Source organism: Dromaius novaehollandiae, chromosome 8 (genome assembly GCF_036370855.1).
Source record: "Dromaius novaehollandiae isolate bDroNov1 chromosome 8, bDroNov1.hap1, whole genome shotgun sequence".
NCBI lineage: Eukaryota > Metazoa > Chordata > Aves > Casuariiformes > Dromaiidae > Dromaius > Dromaius novaehollandiae.
Window position 1 is genome coordinate 15,955,614 of NC_088105.1, and position 13,731 is coordinate 15,969,344.

The 13,731-nt window shown below is 38.4% G+C and overlaps 1 protein-coding gene across 3 annotated transcripts in view; it reads left to right on the plus strand.

The window, feature by feature from the left end:
- The window catches only part of CRB1 (crumbs cell polarity complex component 1), a 136,569-nt gene that overhangs the window by 47,383 nt on the left and 75,455 nt on the right, over positions 1 to 13,731 (plus strand). For all 3 annotated transcript variants that reach the window (XM_026119108.2, XM_026119099.2, XM_064515763.1), the window contains one exon: positions 10,034 to 10,618. In XM_026119108.2, the coding sequence (XP_025974893.2) occupies positions 10,034 to 10,618 (585 nt within the window). The remainder of the gene's footprint in view (positions 1 to 10,033; positions 10,619 to 13,731) is intronic.

Consider the following 13,731-nt stretch of genomic DNA (forward strand, 5'->3'; position numbering starts at 1 on the left):
AAGGCTTGTTGCCATCTTCGTAATTCTTGGGAACAAGGCAGGAGCAACCCCTTTCAGAAGAGTTTTATGAATCCGCTTGCCTTTGTCAAGATACCCAGTACAAGTCCATTTAGGTGTGCTGAAAAACCTCTCTAATAGTAGGCAATGCATGATAACATTTTATAGTAAAGGAGATGATTCTGACAAAATTCACACCCTTAACGAAACCACCTAGGTTTTCACATCTGAAATCTCTTCATTTCTACAAAAACTCTCATCTCTTTACATGCATCCTCTGCATCCCATGTTATATGCTGAGGATGTACCCACCTTTAATGAAGCTCCAAGAGCAGTGCAGGCAGAAAAGGTATTGACTGAGTCCTTGGGACAAAGACATTTAACCTACAGAATGATAAAAAAAATCACATAAAATTGTTTCAAATTTTGAACACAATTATTATCCATGTTCTTTGCCTCAGAGATACCGATAGAAGAGCTGACTTGAAGCTGGCCCTCAGATTCCCACCACCATATGTTGTTGTGGATCAACTGTCTATTTTCCATGTCTCTGTGTGGAAGAATCCTATTCCATTGTTTTAAGAAAAAACTCTGTTGTGTAAATTCAACTAAAAAGACTTTTCATCACTTCTAAATAGGAAAGATGCAACACCTAGTTATGTTCATGTCTTTACTCTTCTCCAGACTTAGAGAATGAGAATGCACAGATGTGCATTAAAGAGGAACATTACATTCAAATAGAACATATACAGCCATGGGCATTGCACAGCAGGTATCAGTTCACTTTCCAGATCAATGCCTGCATCATTTATGGTAGTGGATGTTAACTTCCTTCTGGGCCTGATCAGCCATTGTCTTGCATCTCATATAACCAAAAATATCTGTGCATAAAAGCACAATGAACCCTAAGCACCATCAACTTAAATAGCAGTGGTGTAGTGCCAGATATAAAGGTAAAGAAGTGGGTAAACTCTATACTGTTCACAGCAAAAACAAGCCTGTTTACTATTGAATATGGCATTGCTAGTAGAGCCATGCCCTAATGGCCAGCTGGGCCTGTTGTCTTTCAGAATCAGTCAGTAGGAGGTAACTGTGACCTGTGTTGGTATAAGAAATGGGACAAAAAAAGAGTAGTGAATAGGACACATGCAGTGTTCAGAGGCATTCCAGAACACAAATGTGTGGCATCTCCCTCCACAACTGCTAGCCGAGAATGGAGAGCGCTGTGCAGTCTGTCAAGGGGTTTTCCTGCAGCATTTTCTGTGAGGCCTCCAGCAGGTCTGGGAGATGCTGTTGGCTAGTGAATCTCCCCTGTGCCACTTTAACAGCCCTGTTGAGCTCATGGGCCTGATTCTCTTCCTGTTTCCAGAACAGACCCTATGGTATAATGCAAAACAAAGTGAGAGCTGCAGAGAATTCACTGCAGTGAAACAAAGGATAGAAGCGAAAGGGGACTATGAGAAGAAAGCATTTACTTCAGTTTTGAGGTATTTTTGAGGTGTCCACTGCTGACAACAGACTTCACAAATTAATGAGCTGCACCCATTCCCATCATTTTCTAGCACTGTTGAATAAGATGGGAAAGCAGCTGTGAGTGTGTCTGCCTAGTGAGTGCTTTTGAACTAGTGCACTTCACGGGGGCTTGCTGGGTAGGCACGTTGTGGCCATTCTCTAGGAAAGCCTGTCGTATTGTTGCTGTATTTAGTATAATCAGTAGGTGTGGCTGTAAGCATTCTTGCTGAAATGCTCCTAGGATAAGGAAGCCTGGGACAGCACAAAGATAAAACAACAGCAAAAGAAAATGACAGCAAACTGTAACATTCTTCGTTCTTGGGGAGTAGCACCAAATTAGCTTGAGATTGCTGAAATGATCAGAGAATAATGAAACAGAGACAACCAGTTCTGTAATTTGACTCATACATAGCTTTGATCTTTAAGTGTTTCCTAAACAACATTTTAAAATTGTAATGCTATTCGGTTGTTATGCTAATATACTGTATATGGTACTTCTACTTCAGTAAATATGTAGCTAATTTACTCTTCTTGTTCCTGCTGATAAAAATGTATTTGAGAACAAAATTGGCCTTTTCAGTAGAAGCAGAATATTTTGAGTAACTGCCTTTTTTCTTTTGTGCCTGTGTGTGTGTGTGGCAGTGGTTACTATGGCAATAATCTTGATTCAAGATTTAAACTCTGAAAGTGGTTTCTATAACAACATGTTAGGATGTTTTGGACATACAACGGAAGTAAAAAGATTCATGATTAACCCTTTATGTCCACAATATATGTAGCCACAATGGCAAGTGCTTGCTTGTTTGTCCTAAGTGTGTTTATACCTTCCCAAGTACATTAAGCTGATCAAGTAATAATTCCAAACTATGTATAGAGAAGGTCAGGTCTTAGGGAGTGGCACTTCCATTGTAGGTGAAGGTTGGAAAAGAGAAGTGACACCACAATAACTATAAAATGCTTATTACATTAAATAATTGAGACAACATGGAAAAGCAGAGAAGCAATGAGTGAAATTAGGATGAAAGGTGCTGCAATACACAAATGGGTAGGGAGATGGGCAGGGAAGGAATAAAGTAGCATCAGTTCAAGATTTAGAAAGCTTGAGTCTTCAGTCTGGAAATCAGAACTGTGTGGAAAAACTGAAATGATCTATTCACAGAGAATCTGAATGGAAAAGCTGTTTTGAGGGCTAGGATAGCCCCTTACCTGGCTTTGCTTAATCCTGAATGGCATGTTCTTATGTCCTTTTCTTTCCCATCTGCCAAATGCTGATCCACACATGGCATCTCTTCCTTTCAGTCCATGGTGAAGGTACCTGTTCCCAGTTTCTGTCACTGTAGATTATGCAGCTGTGCTCATCTCTTCCCTGGTTCTTCAAGATACATCAAGTAGCATTTCAAGATTGAATATATATGCACACCCACAACTTTCTAAGGCTGTCTTTGCAAGGAAGTTATTGTCATAGTGATGAACTGTATCTTCTATGTCATGGTGCACTGCAGATAAACTGCGATATGCCTAGTTATACCAAAGCCAACCATTCTTCAATGCAGCACTAAATACCTTGGGCAATACTCAAATATTTCCAGTTAAATGCTAATTATTTCAAGATCTCACTAAAGTCACAGAGCTTGATATTTCAGTAACACAGATTCACACACTTTTTTTAACATCTCGGGGCAAATTTTAGACAATAAATGAACACAAGCATTGAAGGTTCTGACTTCTAACTCCAGACACAGGGCTATTTGAGTCCTTGGGAATATGTTACACCATCATTTCTCTAGTGAAATTATTTCATTATAAGGTAAACCTTCTACTGCAAGCCTGTGAACAAATACTATGTGCTGTTGCTGAGTCAACAGAAGACAGAGTGAAATAATAGCACTAAGAGAAGCAACTGTTGCCTTATTTATTCCGGTGAAATTTTGTCTGTCAAAATGACCGACAACGACCAAGACGTCAATATTACCAGTTATTTTAGCACATTAAAAAAAAAAGGCACATATTTTCGGAGTTGATTTTTTTTAAAAAGAGAACAAAATTTTTCCCTATTTCCTAGTTTGATCATTGTTTCCTTAAGAATATTTTTTAAAGTAAGTTTAATTACTCAGCTTCTAGACCAGCATATGCATTACAGCAGGAGAAAAGAAGATTAGAGACATAGCAGCAGACATGTATCTTAATATGTGTGTCTTTAACAAGCTGCGGATGTTAGAGGATGGTGCCTTGCCCTAGTTTCCTTCCAGGTAAGCATGATTGGTTTTCTGCTATACATTCCATTCCAAAATGTGTGAGTTAAGAACAAAGTGTCAGATTTTGCTGTGACCTGTATTACCTGTATTAGCTGGGGTAGCTTCCTAGTTTTAATTCAAAAAAGGTGTGAAATTATAGCTCTGTGTTAAAAAGAAAAAAAAAAGCCTTTCCCAAAGCACAGTAGACTTCTCAATGTTGATGACTATATGGCTATCAAGAAGTTAGTTATATTCTGGTAGAAAGAAGTTTTCTTCTAGAAAATGGACCACCTCTGTTAAGAAAGTCAGAAAAATCTCTGCAGGTTATGTAAAAAGACCCTGAAGCTGTTAATGTTGAGAGCTTCTATAAAGCTCAGAGTCCTCCTTCAGAGAAAAAAGGCACGTCTGAAGAACAGCATTGCAATTACAAGCAGCCTACAGGTATAGTGAACTGATTAGCAAAGTCCAGACAAGAACAAATTTAAGTGGACTCAAGGTCAGAATAATGTGATTTGTGGTAATTGAAATTTCATTTAAAAGCCTGCAGCCGATTATGATACTTCACCAACTTGTAGGAAGAATCGTGCCCAGAAAGAACAAGTCTTTGGTGAAGAACGTTTATATCAAAAGCAGCCCAATGGAGTTTGCTAGCTTTTGTTTATGGCCTTTGAATGGCTAACAAAGATTGCTGATCAGCTTCTCAGAATTGGGGATCATCAATTTACTTTTGATTTTATGAATCTTAGATGGCAGGACATATTTAAAAGCCTACATGAACTCTATAGCTCTCCAAATTAAACTGAATCTAGACGAAATCCTTGGGATTCTCAATTAGGAAAGATTTGAGGGTGAGCACTTCAAAATACTTGCTTTACTGAGGATCACTAGTCTTCTCATCAGGAGTCCGAACATCCGTGCCAAATTGCCTTGGCCCATTCAGAGCTCCTGCCCTGTTTATGTTAACTTTACCACTAAATTAATTTTGCCCTCATACATTGTCATGCACGTTGTCATTGTCATGCACTTCCAACATCATAAATAATATTGTTTTGCATCATTACAGCGGTTCTGGATCTCTAAGAAGTCATTACTAGACCGAAATCATGCATTTCTAGTGCTGATTAGTTACATAATCTCAATTATTCATGTACAAAGAACATCAATACACTTAAGTAAGCTTATCCAACTGACCCTGTCTTTCTGGATGTTACTTATTTGTAATAGTTTGTGCCAGCTCTCTATAGACTATTGACATACTTGTAGTACTAGTGATGATTTTCCAGTAGGTGGCAAGCTTTACTGCAAAGAATTTTGCAGAGAAAACTCTAGGCAAATCTGATGTGTTTCATCTTCTGAATATACTACCAAACATCTCCTCTATATCAAAAGGACTAAACCACTGGGTAGAATGCTTGTCACTAATTCCTGCAGTAATCAGATTAAGGTACCGATGTTTATAAAAAGACTGAGAATTAGTTCAAATGTCAGTGTAAATCAAAGCGATCAGCATTTTGTTTCAATATTTATAATGTTAAATACAAATGTTAAGAATCTCTGTCAGAACAAGTCACTGCTTAAGTGATCTTAATTGGTTAAGAATGAAAATGACTCCTATGTGTATCTGAACTAGAACATGAGGCCTTTTCAGGTTATCCCTATTCAATGTTACCAAAAGTCAAGCTCCCGACAACACGGAAACATTTATTTCCTTTTCTTACATCTCTTTCTGCATATGTAGTAAAGAATATTCTTCAATCATCAGCTCAGACTGAGCCAGCCTTTGCATCAGAAACTGTTACACTACCACATCACATCTCAGAGCACAGCGATGTTCAGCTTCCACATTACGTTCTTTTTCCTCTACTATTTCCATGTAGTTCTGAATAGCATTAGGTTTCCAAACCCATCCTTCCACTTTACTCCACTGCAGCAGGGCAGCAGAGTTTCCTTTTGGGAGCCAGGTACGTAGTGTAAATAACTTTTTTCAAGCAGGTTGAAACTGGTGCTCTGACTGCGAAGCCAGGGTCCAAGGATTTTCTGACACACACGTGTCATTTAGGATCATGACTCCTGTCAAAAAACTATAGAAACGCCCTGGTAAAATGCATACCATTTGATAACCACAGCTTGATAGTTACATGCTCTTTAATGATTATCTCTTTGAGATGCATCTTTACTGCTGGGACAAAACTAGTGTATGGTAGCCCTAACAAAAACTCTTGATTCTAGTCTTTAAATCATGAGCAAGCTAAAACTCAACAGTAATTACATCTCTGCTAAGAATGTCAGAACTCTTGTGTTCCTCAAGAACTACACAAATAAACCAATGGCACAGGGCATGAGAAATGAAGATAAAACTCTGCAAATCCCTTAGTGTTTTGCTGTAAACTTCTAAAACAAATCAAACAAAAACATCCTCCAGGCACTCTTGGAACAAACACATTTACATTGAATTGTCCATCAGCAATTTCTACGTAAGAAATTTGTTTTACAAAAGCCAGAGAAGTAAAAGTTAAGATACTAGTTAAAAAAAAAAATCCAGGAAAGGATTACTATTAACGCCTCAGTGAACTCTGAAACTTTGTAAGTACCAATGCTCAAAGCTAGTATTTTGCTATCAGAACTGCAAACAGGCATATTCTTCAGCTTCTCTCATACACAGTCATTACAACATACTGAGTTGTTGCATGCAAATTAACTCTGAAGTGGCAATAGTGATTAACTAAATTGCCTCTCATATCACAGTGGTTCTACTCAAGAAATACTTGAATGATTGACCTGACCTGCAGTTTACACAGTACAGTAGTTAGACAAAGTTATAACTTAATCATAGTCTAATTTCTTCAAATGCATTTTATACATGCAATTTTAATGAATTTTAAGTAGGTAGGCAGTATGAAAGGTAAGCTCTTTATTTAAAGTTGCTCAATCCCAAGGAAAATGTGAGATGAACTCAGTCTAGCTCATTTTAACTCTAATTAGTAGATTACATAATAGATTACGTAAAATAGAGTACAGTCAACTTTTCATTATCCAGGGTAAAGAGAAGAAACTAAATACATGGATAATATACACATATATGTAAAGTGGGGTACTGGAACATACATAAGAGTGTGCTGAGAAGAAAAGTCTGTGATACTGCTGACTGGGGAGCAAGTCATCTACACCCATGGCCAGTCTGTTATCTTGAATTTTGCATACAGTAAGTGCTGTGAGCTGGGGAATATACAAATGACATAGCATAGGGGATGCAATATTTGCTCTCAGTGCAAAACTGAATGTTAACAGGTGAAAGAAGATTGTTTTAAAAGTGAGGTAAATTAGAGGTACTATTTTTTTCCTGTTTTTGCTTTAGATAACTGGAGGTAAAGCAGCAGCTCTCAACCTGCTAATCAATTCTTAGCTTTCTTTCTTAATGAGGTCTATCTTCATCTGTGTTAAATAAAGATTATCTTTATCTAGAAGAGATCATACTTTTTTCTGGGTACTTCTCACTATCTCTGGTATATATGAGCATCAGAACAACTAAAAATAGGCCAAACAAAAACATTTCTCAGGTTTTCCTTATACATGCAACCTCCCAAAACACAAAAGAAATAATATTTCTATGTAATCCTTAAGACCATTGTTGATTTGTTTTAAATCATGATGTCACTGTTGCCATCTGTGCTATTACATCAATCTCCATTCAACTTGTTTGAACAAATATTAATCAGGTGCTTCACTCGATGAACATACACATTTACAACCACCAGGTTCATTCAAATTGGTGCTTTTTGTTCTCGGAAGCACTACTGCTCATGTGTACATGCCATCTGGACATGGTCCTAGGCAACCTGCTCTAGGTGACCCTGTCTGAGCAGGGGAGTTGGATTAGATGACCTCCAAAGGTCCCTTCCAACCTCAACCATTCTGTGATTCTGTACATCTCGAGTAGGAAGCCGCAAGAAGGAAGCACAACTCACTTTTCTGATTTCCATATTTATTGGCATAGTGTCATATCTGTGTAAACTGTGCAAGTCTTTTCTAAGCTGATAAGGCCTTCTCAGGCTTTATTCCTCTACCTCTCCTTCCTGGGACTAGAACCAAGTTAAATTATATTACATATTAAAATATGTATTATGAAAAACGTGCCCTCATCACTCATTTTGTCCTCTCTGACTATCCTCAGTTGATGTTTATTATTCTCAGCTGATCAATCCTAGCTTTTCAGTTTCCCAGTCAGCCATGGTTCTGTCCCAGGACTTTATCAGCACTGATCAAGCTCCAGTTAATAAGTGCCTCTGCACGCTCCTTCTCTTCCAGTGCCCATCTCCTTTTCTATTGAGTCCACTGTCCTAACTCTCAATCCCCAGAACTGGAAAGAAATTAGAAATTGGTCTGCATTTTTCTGAAAAGGTCAACTCATCCACAACACCCCATTTGCACAAGCATACACCGTTCTGCCATTCATTTTCAAGTTAATAGAAGAAACCTATACTTTTTATATACAAATATAACTCCAGAATAAATGTAAAAACTGAAAGAAGAAAATAGGACATTTTGAAGACTTGCATACATATTGTTAAATACAACTTTCATTCTCTAGCCCACATGAATCTTTCTGTTCTGAATCATTACCTTCTTTCTGGAGGAAATGTTCTGCTTTATTTCATAAACTCTCAACCGAGATATGACTGCATTTTTTTTCCTGTGATACAACCATAAATTTTTTCCTCTAGTAGTATGCAGAATATTTGTTTACAGTTTTACTGTTCATATATTTTGAGGAATGCCACAGCATAATCACTGGAGAAGTGTGGTGGTATTCAAAGGTATGGTAGAGGATTCAAATATACAGTAGAGGATTTCCTTATAATATGGGGGATATCAGTTGCAAAAGAAAAAATTGTACCAGATAAAACTCTACATACTATAAATCAGATTTTCTAGTCTGATCAGTACGAATTAAAATGCTATACATGTGTTTGGCTCCTTAAATCAGTATTTTTATCCTCCCTCTCTTCTAGGTGGTTTATATCAGTAAATAAGCACTTGCCTTACTTCTCTCCATTCATGGGCAATCAGTGTCTATGAGATTTGATCTGCTGTTGTTTCATTTCACTAGCAAGCTATTTGCAGGCAACTCCAGGATTTCTTCCACTGTCACCTCCTAAGCATTCATAAGCTTAGCCTCTAAACACCATGTTTGCAATCATCTCTTCAGATCTTACCATCTCCAGCAGCCTTGAATCAGGTTATGTCTGAATGACAAAATTCCCGAATGCTGCAAGAAGTGTACTGATGATTAACACCATTTCCACTCACCCATACTGATACAATGTCATATCATGATAGAAGCAACATGACATTATGAGGAGACGATGTTAGTGATCACTAGAACCCTATTGCACTTTTCACCTGTATCGATGTTGCAACTGGGAGACCCGATCACAGTACATATAAATGTATTCAAGCTTTAATCTAGCTCACTTGATACCGTGGGCAGTCTAGCTGTGGTAGCAGGATTCAGCCCAGGTCAATTCACCTACCTCAGATGCTCAATATTTGGCACCTTCACTGCTATTGCTTGGTATCCCTAACACTAAATTAGAAATAGTTTATGTATACTTGCATGTGCTCTACTCATCACTTCAGCTGAATGCTGACATTTCTTACATTATGGAGATCATTAATCATGATAAAAATCATACAGTTTTATTGCAAAATTCTTGTTTTCTTTGACTGGAAAGAACATCCTTCACTACTTTAACTGTATTAGCATTTCTCAATTGTGGGTTATGAACAATGCTTGTAGCTGCTTGCTCCCTCTTGACTGGGAAGTGAGAAGTAGCTATTATTACTATCTGCCAGTCTTTACAGCAGCAAGGCAACCTCAAGTTGCCTTTAATCCTCAGTTCCTGGAGGTGCGGGGGGGAATGTTTACACCATGTTCATCATGTCCTTCCAGCCTGATGGCACCTATGGCATTCCATATTGTTGGTTGTCTCTGTTGATCAGAAATATTTGTGACAGTGTTGTTGTTAGTGTTAAGCAATGGATTTGCAACCCTGACAGACCACGGCTGTTAGAAGAGGCAAGAATCACAACCTAGTCCAATTTTGATAGTGTTCTTTGTTTTATATTTATTAATACACTGCTTGCAGTTATCAGTTCTGTTTTCTTCTCAACAGCCAACAATTGGAACAATTAATTTTGAAGCAAAGTTGTGGTAAGGGTTGTACTTCTTTCTTTCTGTTTTATTCCAAGTGCTCTGGAAGTTCTCATGGTTTTTTGTTTTTCCTTTCTAGAGTCACTTTGCATGAGAAATGATTCCAGGTGCCTGCCAAACTCTTGCCAAAAGAACTGTACATGCGTTGCTGGTGATAAAGACGATACCTGCCATTGTGCAGACACATCAGTTGACACTGTGGAGGAACTCTGCAATAAAACCTATGATCCTTGCTCCTCAAACCCTTGTCTTCAAAACGCTACCTGTTTAAGCTCTGCTGGAAACCTCAGCTTTACTTGTGAGTGCCCTCCTGGGTATAATGGAACTACTTGTGAAATAGCCATCAGTGTGTGTGACACAAACCCTTGTGAACACGGAGGCACTTGCCAAAATGGCCTGGCTGGCCCTACCTGCCTTTGTCGTGCAGGCTACACAGGTACTCTCTGTGAAATGGATTTTGATGAATGCACTTCTGAACCATGCCACAATGGAGCAGTGTGCAGGGACGGGGTTGATGAATACTCCTGCTACTGTGTCCCAGGCTATCAAGGCAAGCACTGTGACCTGGAAGTGAATGAATGTGTTTCAGATCCATGCCTGAATGGGGCAATGTGTCTGAACCAGATAGGAAGGTATGACTGCATCTGTCCACTTGGGTACACCGGTAAGCACTATTAAAAACAACTTTTTCTTTGTGGAGAACAACCACACATAATGTTCCAAGATTTATTTCCCCCTCCCACTTATTTGGTTGTATTTGTATTACTGCATTGGCTCCAGCTCCAGTGGGTGTTGATGCATTATGGGTTATCTTATCTGTGAGTTAGTAGTGCTAAATAGAGAAGGATTAAAGAAATCTCACATTTCCCAAAATCTACAGAGAAGTTCCATGAAGATCAAGGCCTAGGTTAACTTTTCTCTTAAAAGAAACATTCTGAAAATACATGCCCTCAGAATGCTACACGTAGGTTTTGTTTGAAGACCAAAATGTATGTTTGACAGTGATATTTTAAAGATTAGTTCTACTTAGACTTGCTTGATTTGCTAAACAAACTGTACTCTTCAACCTTTATATTTGCTTTTCAGGAGCATTTTCCTTTAAAACCTTTTTTCCCCTCCTCTTAATTTGTTACCTTTTCTGAGCAAAGGTATCATGTTTGGATATTTTCAAAACACCTGATTTAGACTTTCTTCCTCTTCTGTCAGCTTTCCGTTATCCACTATAGCTAATAGGCCTCTTTCTTCTTCTACTTTGCTGGAATTCAAGGCAAAATAAATTAATCTATCCTTTTTCCTCAACATCAGTTCTAAAAATGGAGATGCCTTTCTGGTTTCACTGTGCTGATTTTTAAGCTATCTAACCTACTGATGCATATAACTCATGATTTCCCCTTTTACTATTCTTCTAAATGACTCCTTGATCAACAATCTGACTGAATCCACAGGTAAATATTCTTTCTTTTTGACATGGAGTAAGTTTCTAAAATTTGTGTTAGATGCTCTTTCTGGGGAGAAAAGAAGAGGCAATATTTCAGTGGGTTCTAGGCATTCAAAAAAGCACCTCTTCCTCCTCTGTAGAGCACTGACTATTTTGTATGAGATAGGAAGTTACAGCTGGACATTCTAGAAGAGTGGACATTTGTCAAGAATGGAGGTTAGCAGTTCATATAATCAAGAAAAACTTGATACACCCCATTTCTCATTCTTCAGGTTTTTAGTTCAAAGTGGAGGACTTTTATAGTGCCATATAGTGAACTTCTCAGTTGAGTTAGAAGTCTTGGCATCAGTGGGAACTATGAACTCAGATATAAAAACAATAAGCATGGTAAGAAACCCTAGAAAAAAAGATTTTCAAGACCAGGATAGAGCAAAACATCAAGGACCAGGGAAAAACTAGCTGATGGAGAAAAACAGAGATTACAGCTAAGCTTTTGGCTTTCCAGACAGAAACAGAAAAGTGAGAAGTGTGCCGCTACGTCTGCAAAACCCATCTCTCCACACGAACAGTGGCCACACATACTCTGAACTCACTGCTTAACCTGTGTAAATTTAACTTATTGACTAATCATAACTCCTCTCCTCTGCCCTTCCCAGAAACAGAGTATTCATTTGAAACTAGGACGTTATATAAATTAAAAAGAAGGAAGAGTATTATCAGGATTCCAAACTGCCCATTTTTGGATAATTCCATTTTGTATGGTCCCGTTTTTAAGACATGAGTGTGATATTTCTTGCCTACTTCCTTTATTGGAGGGCCTATAATAGTTCTAGGAGACAGTTCCCCTCAAATTTCAAAGCTCTGTTCAGGGATAGGACTGCAAGGGATAGCACACTAAATCATTAAAAAGAGAAAAGGGGAGACATTTTAGTGACAGATTACCATCAGGTTAAAAAAAAAAAATCATACAGCAGAAAAACATTGGGAAAAAACACCTACTGCTTCAACTGATGCAAATGAATGAGAAAGAAGATGTGGTTTAAAACCCCATCCCAAAAGCTCCACGAAGGACGGGAAGTCAGAGGTAAAAAGCAGCTTTCCAGTGTCTGACACAGCATTCAGCTGGAAGCCAGCCCTCAGTTAAAAACCCTCGTGAGCAAAGAGAATGTTATTTGAGGGAAGCTTGTGGCCTTCCTGCCACCCTGCTGCTGCCAGTGGGTGTCTGAGCCTAGGCCAGGTGATGGGAAAACTATGCAACCAGGGGAGAGCCAAAGAGCACAAGGAAGGAAAAACCTATTAACAGTCAGCATGGTTACTTTGAAATGATGAGACTCAACTCAGACCTCCTGTTGTAGTCTGGAAACTGTATTTGTTAAACCTGCACTGTTAGTGAGTTCAGGACTGGATCTATTGCCTAGGAACTCAGTTTGAAAAACAGAATATGCACCTTAGAGACAAAGCAGAAGAAATTATGATAAAATAATAAAGCCCAAACAAAAATAAATGAAGACTTAGATCAACACAAACTGTTGGAAGAAACTTACTCTGCTGGAGTTATTCCACTTTATCATAAAATTCCGCTACTTTCCAGGCTGGTGCTCTTTGGCCGCACCAAAAATCTAGCAGTGTCACTCCCAGTGCTCTGCAATCAGGACAAGCAAAGCTAAGAAATGAGAGCGCCGAGGAAGAAAAGAGTTCTGAAATATAAAGCAGAAGAGATTTCAGTATTTTGACATACAGCTCAGACACAGCTTCCAGCAGCAAAGAAGCTAATAATAATAATTCTATATAGGAGCAGCTGGCTGTTTCTTCTGCAGCAAAATACCAGCTTTTAAAGGCTACTTAACAAATGATTTATCAGAAGCATTTTTTTCTGTTATTTTCTGCACCTTGCTGTGAGTTGTGTTAAATGCACAAGCCAGAGGGATTACTGAATGAAAGCCCCAAGGTGTCCCCACTGATAATAAAAATCCACATTTACTTTGTCAGGGGATCTTGCCAACCCTTATTATCCTGGCCTGACACCATGAGTTACTGTGGGAAGTCATCCAGCCTCATCTCATTTCCCTAAGATGTTAAAAAGGTTATATATTTTGATATGTAGGTAGAGAATGTGCAGTAAATTTACAGCAGTAATGTTAACCAAATGCTTGAGTTACAGGCTTTGGTTGCTACTTGTTTCATGGACTATGACTGCTATTTTGTATGATTGGTATGCTGCACTTCTTAAAATAGCTGAGAAATGTCACACATAATTCTTACACAAATGGAAGAGATTAGAATGCACCAAGAACTGAAGACTGGAGAATTTAGCATGACATCTGCAGTTTACTATGATA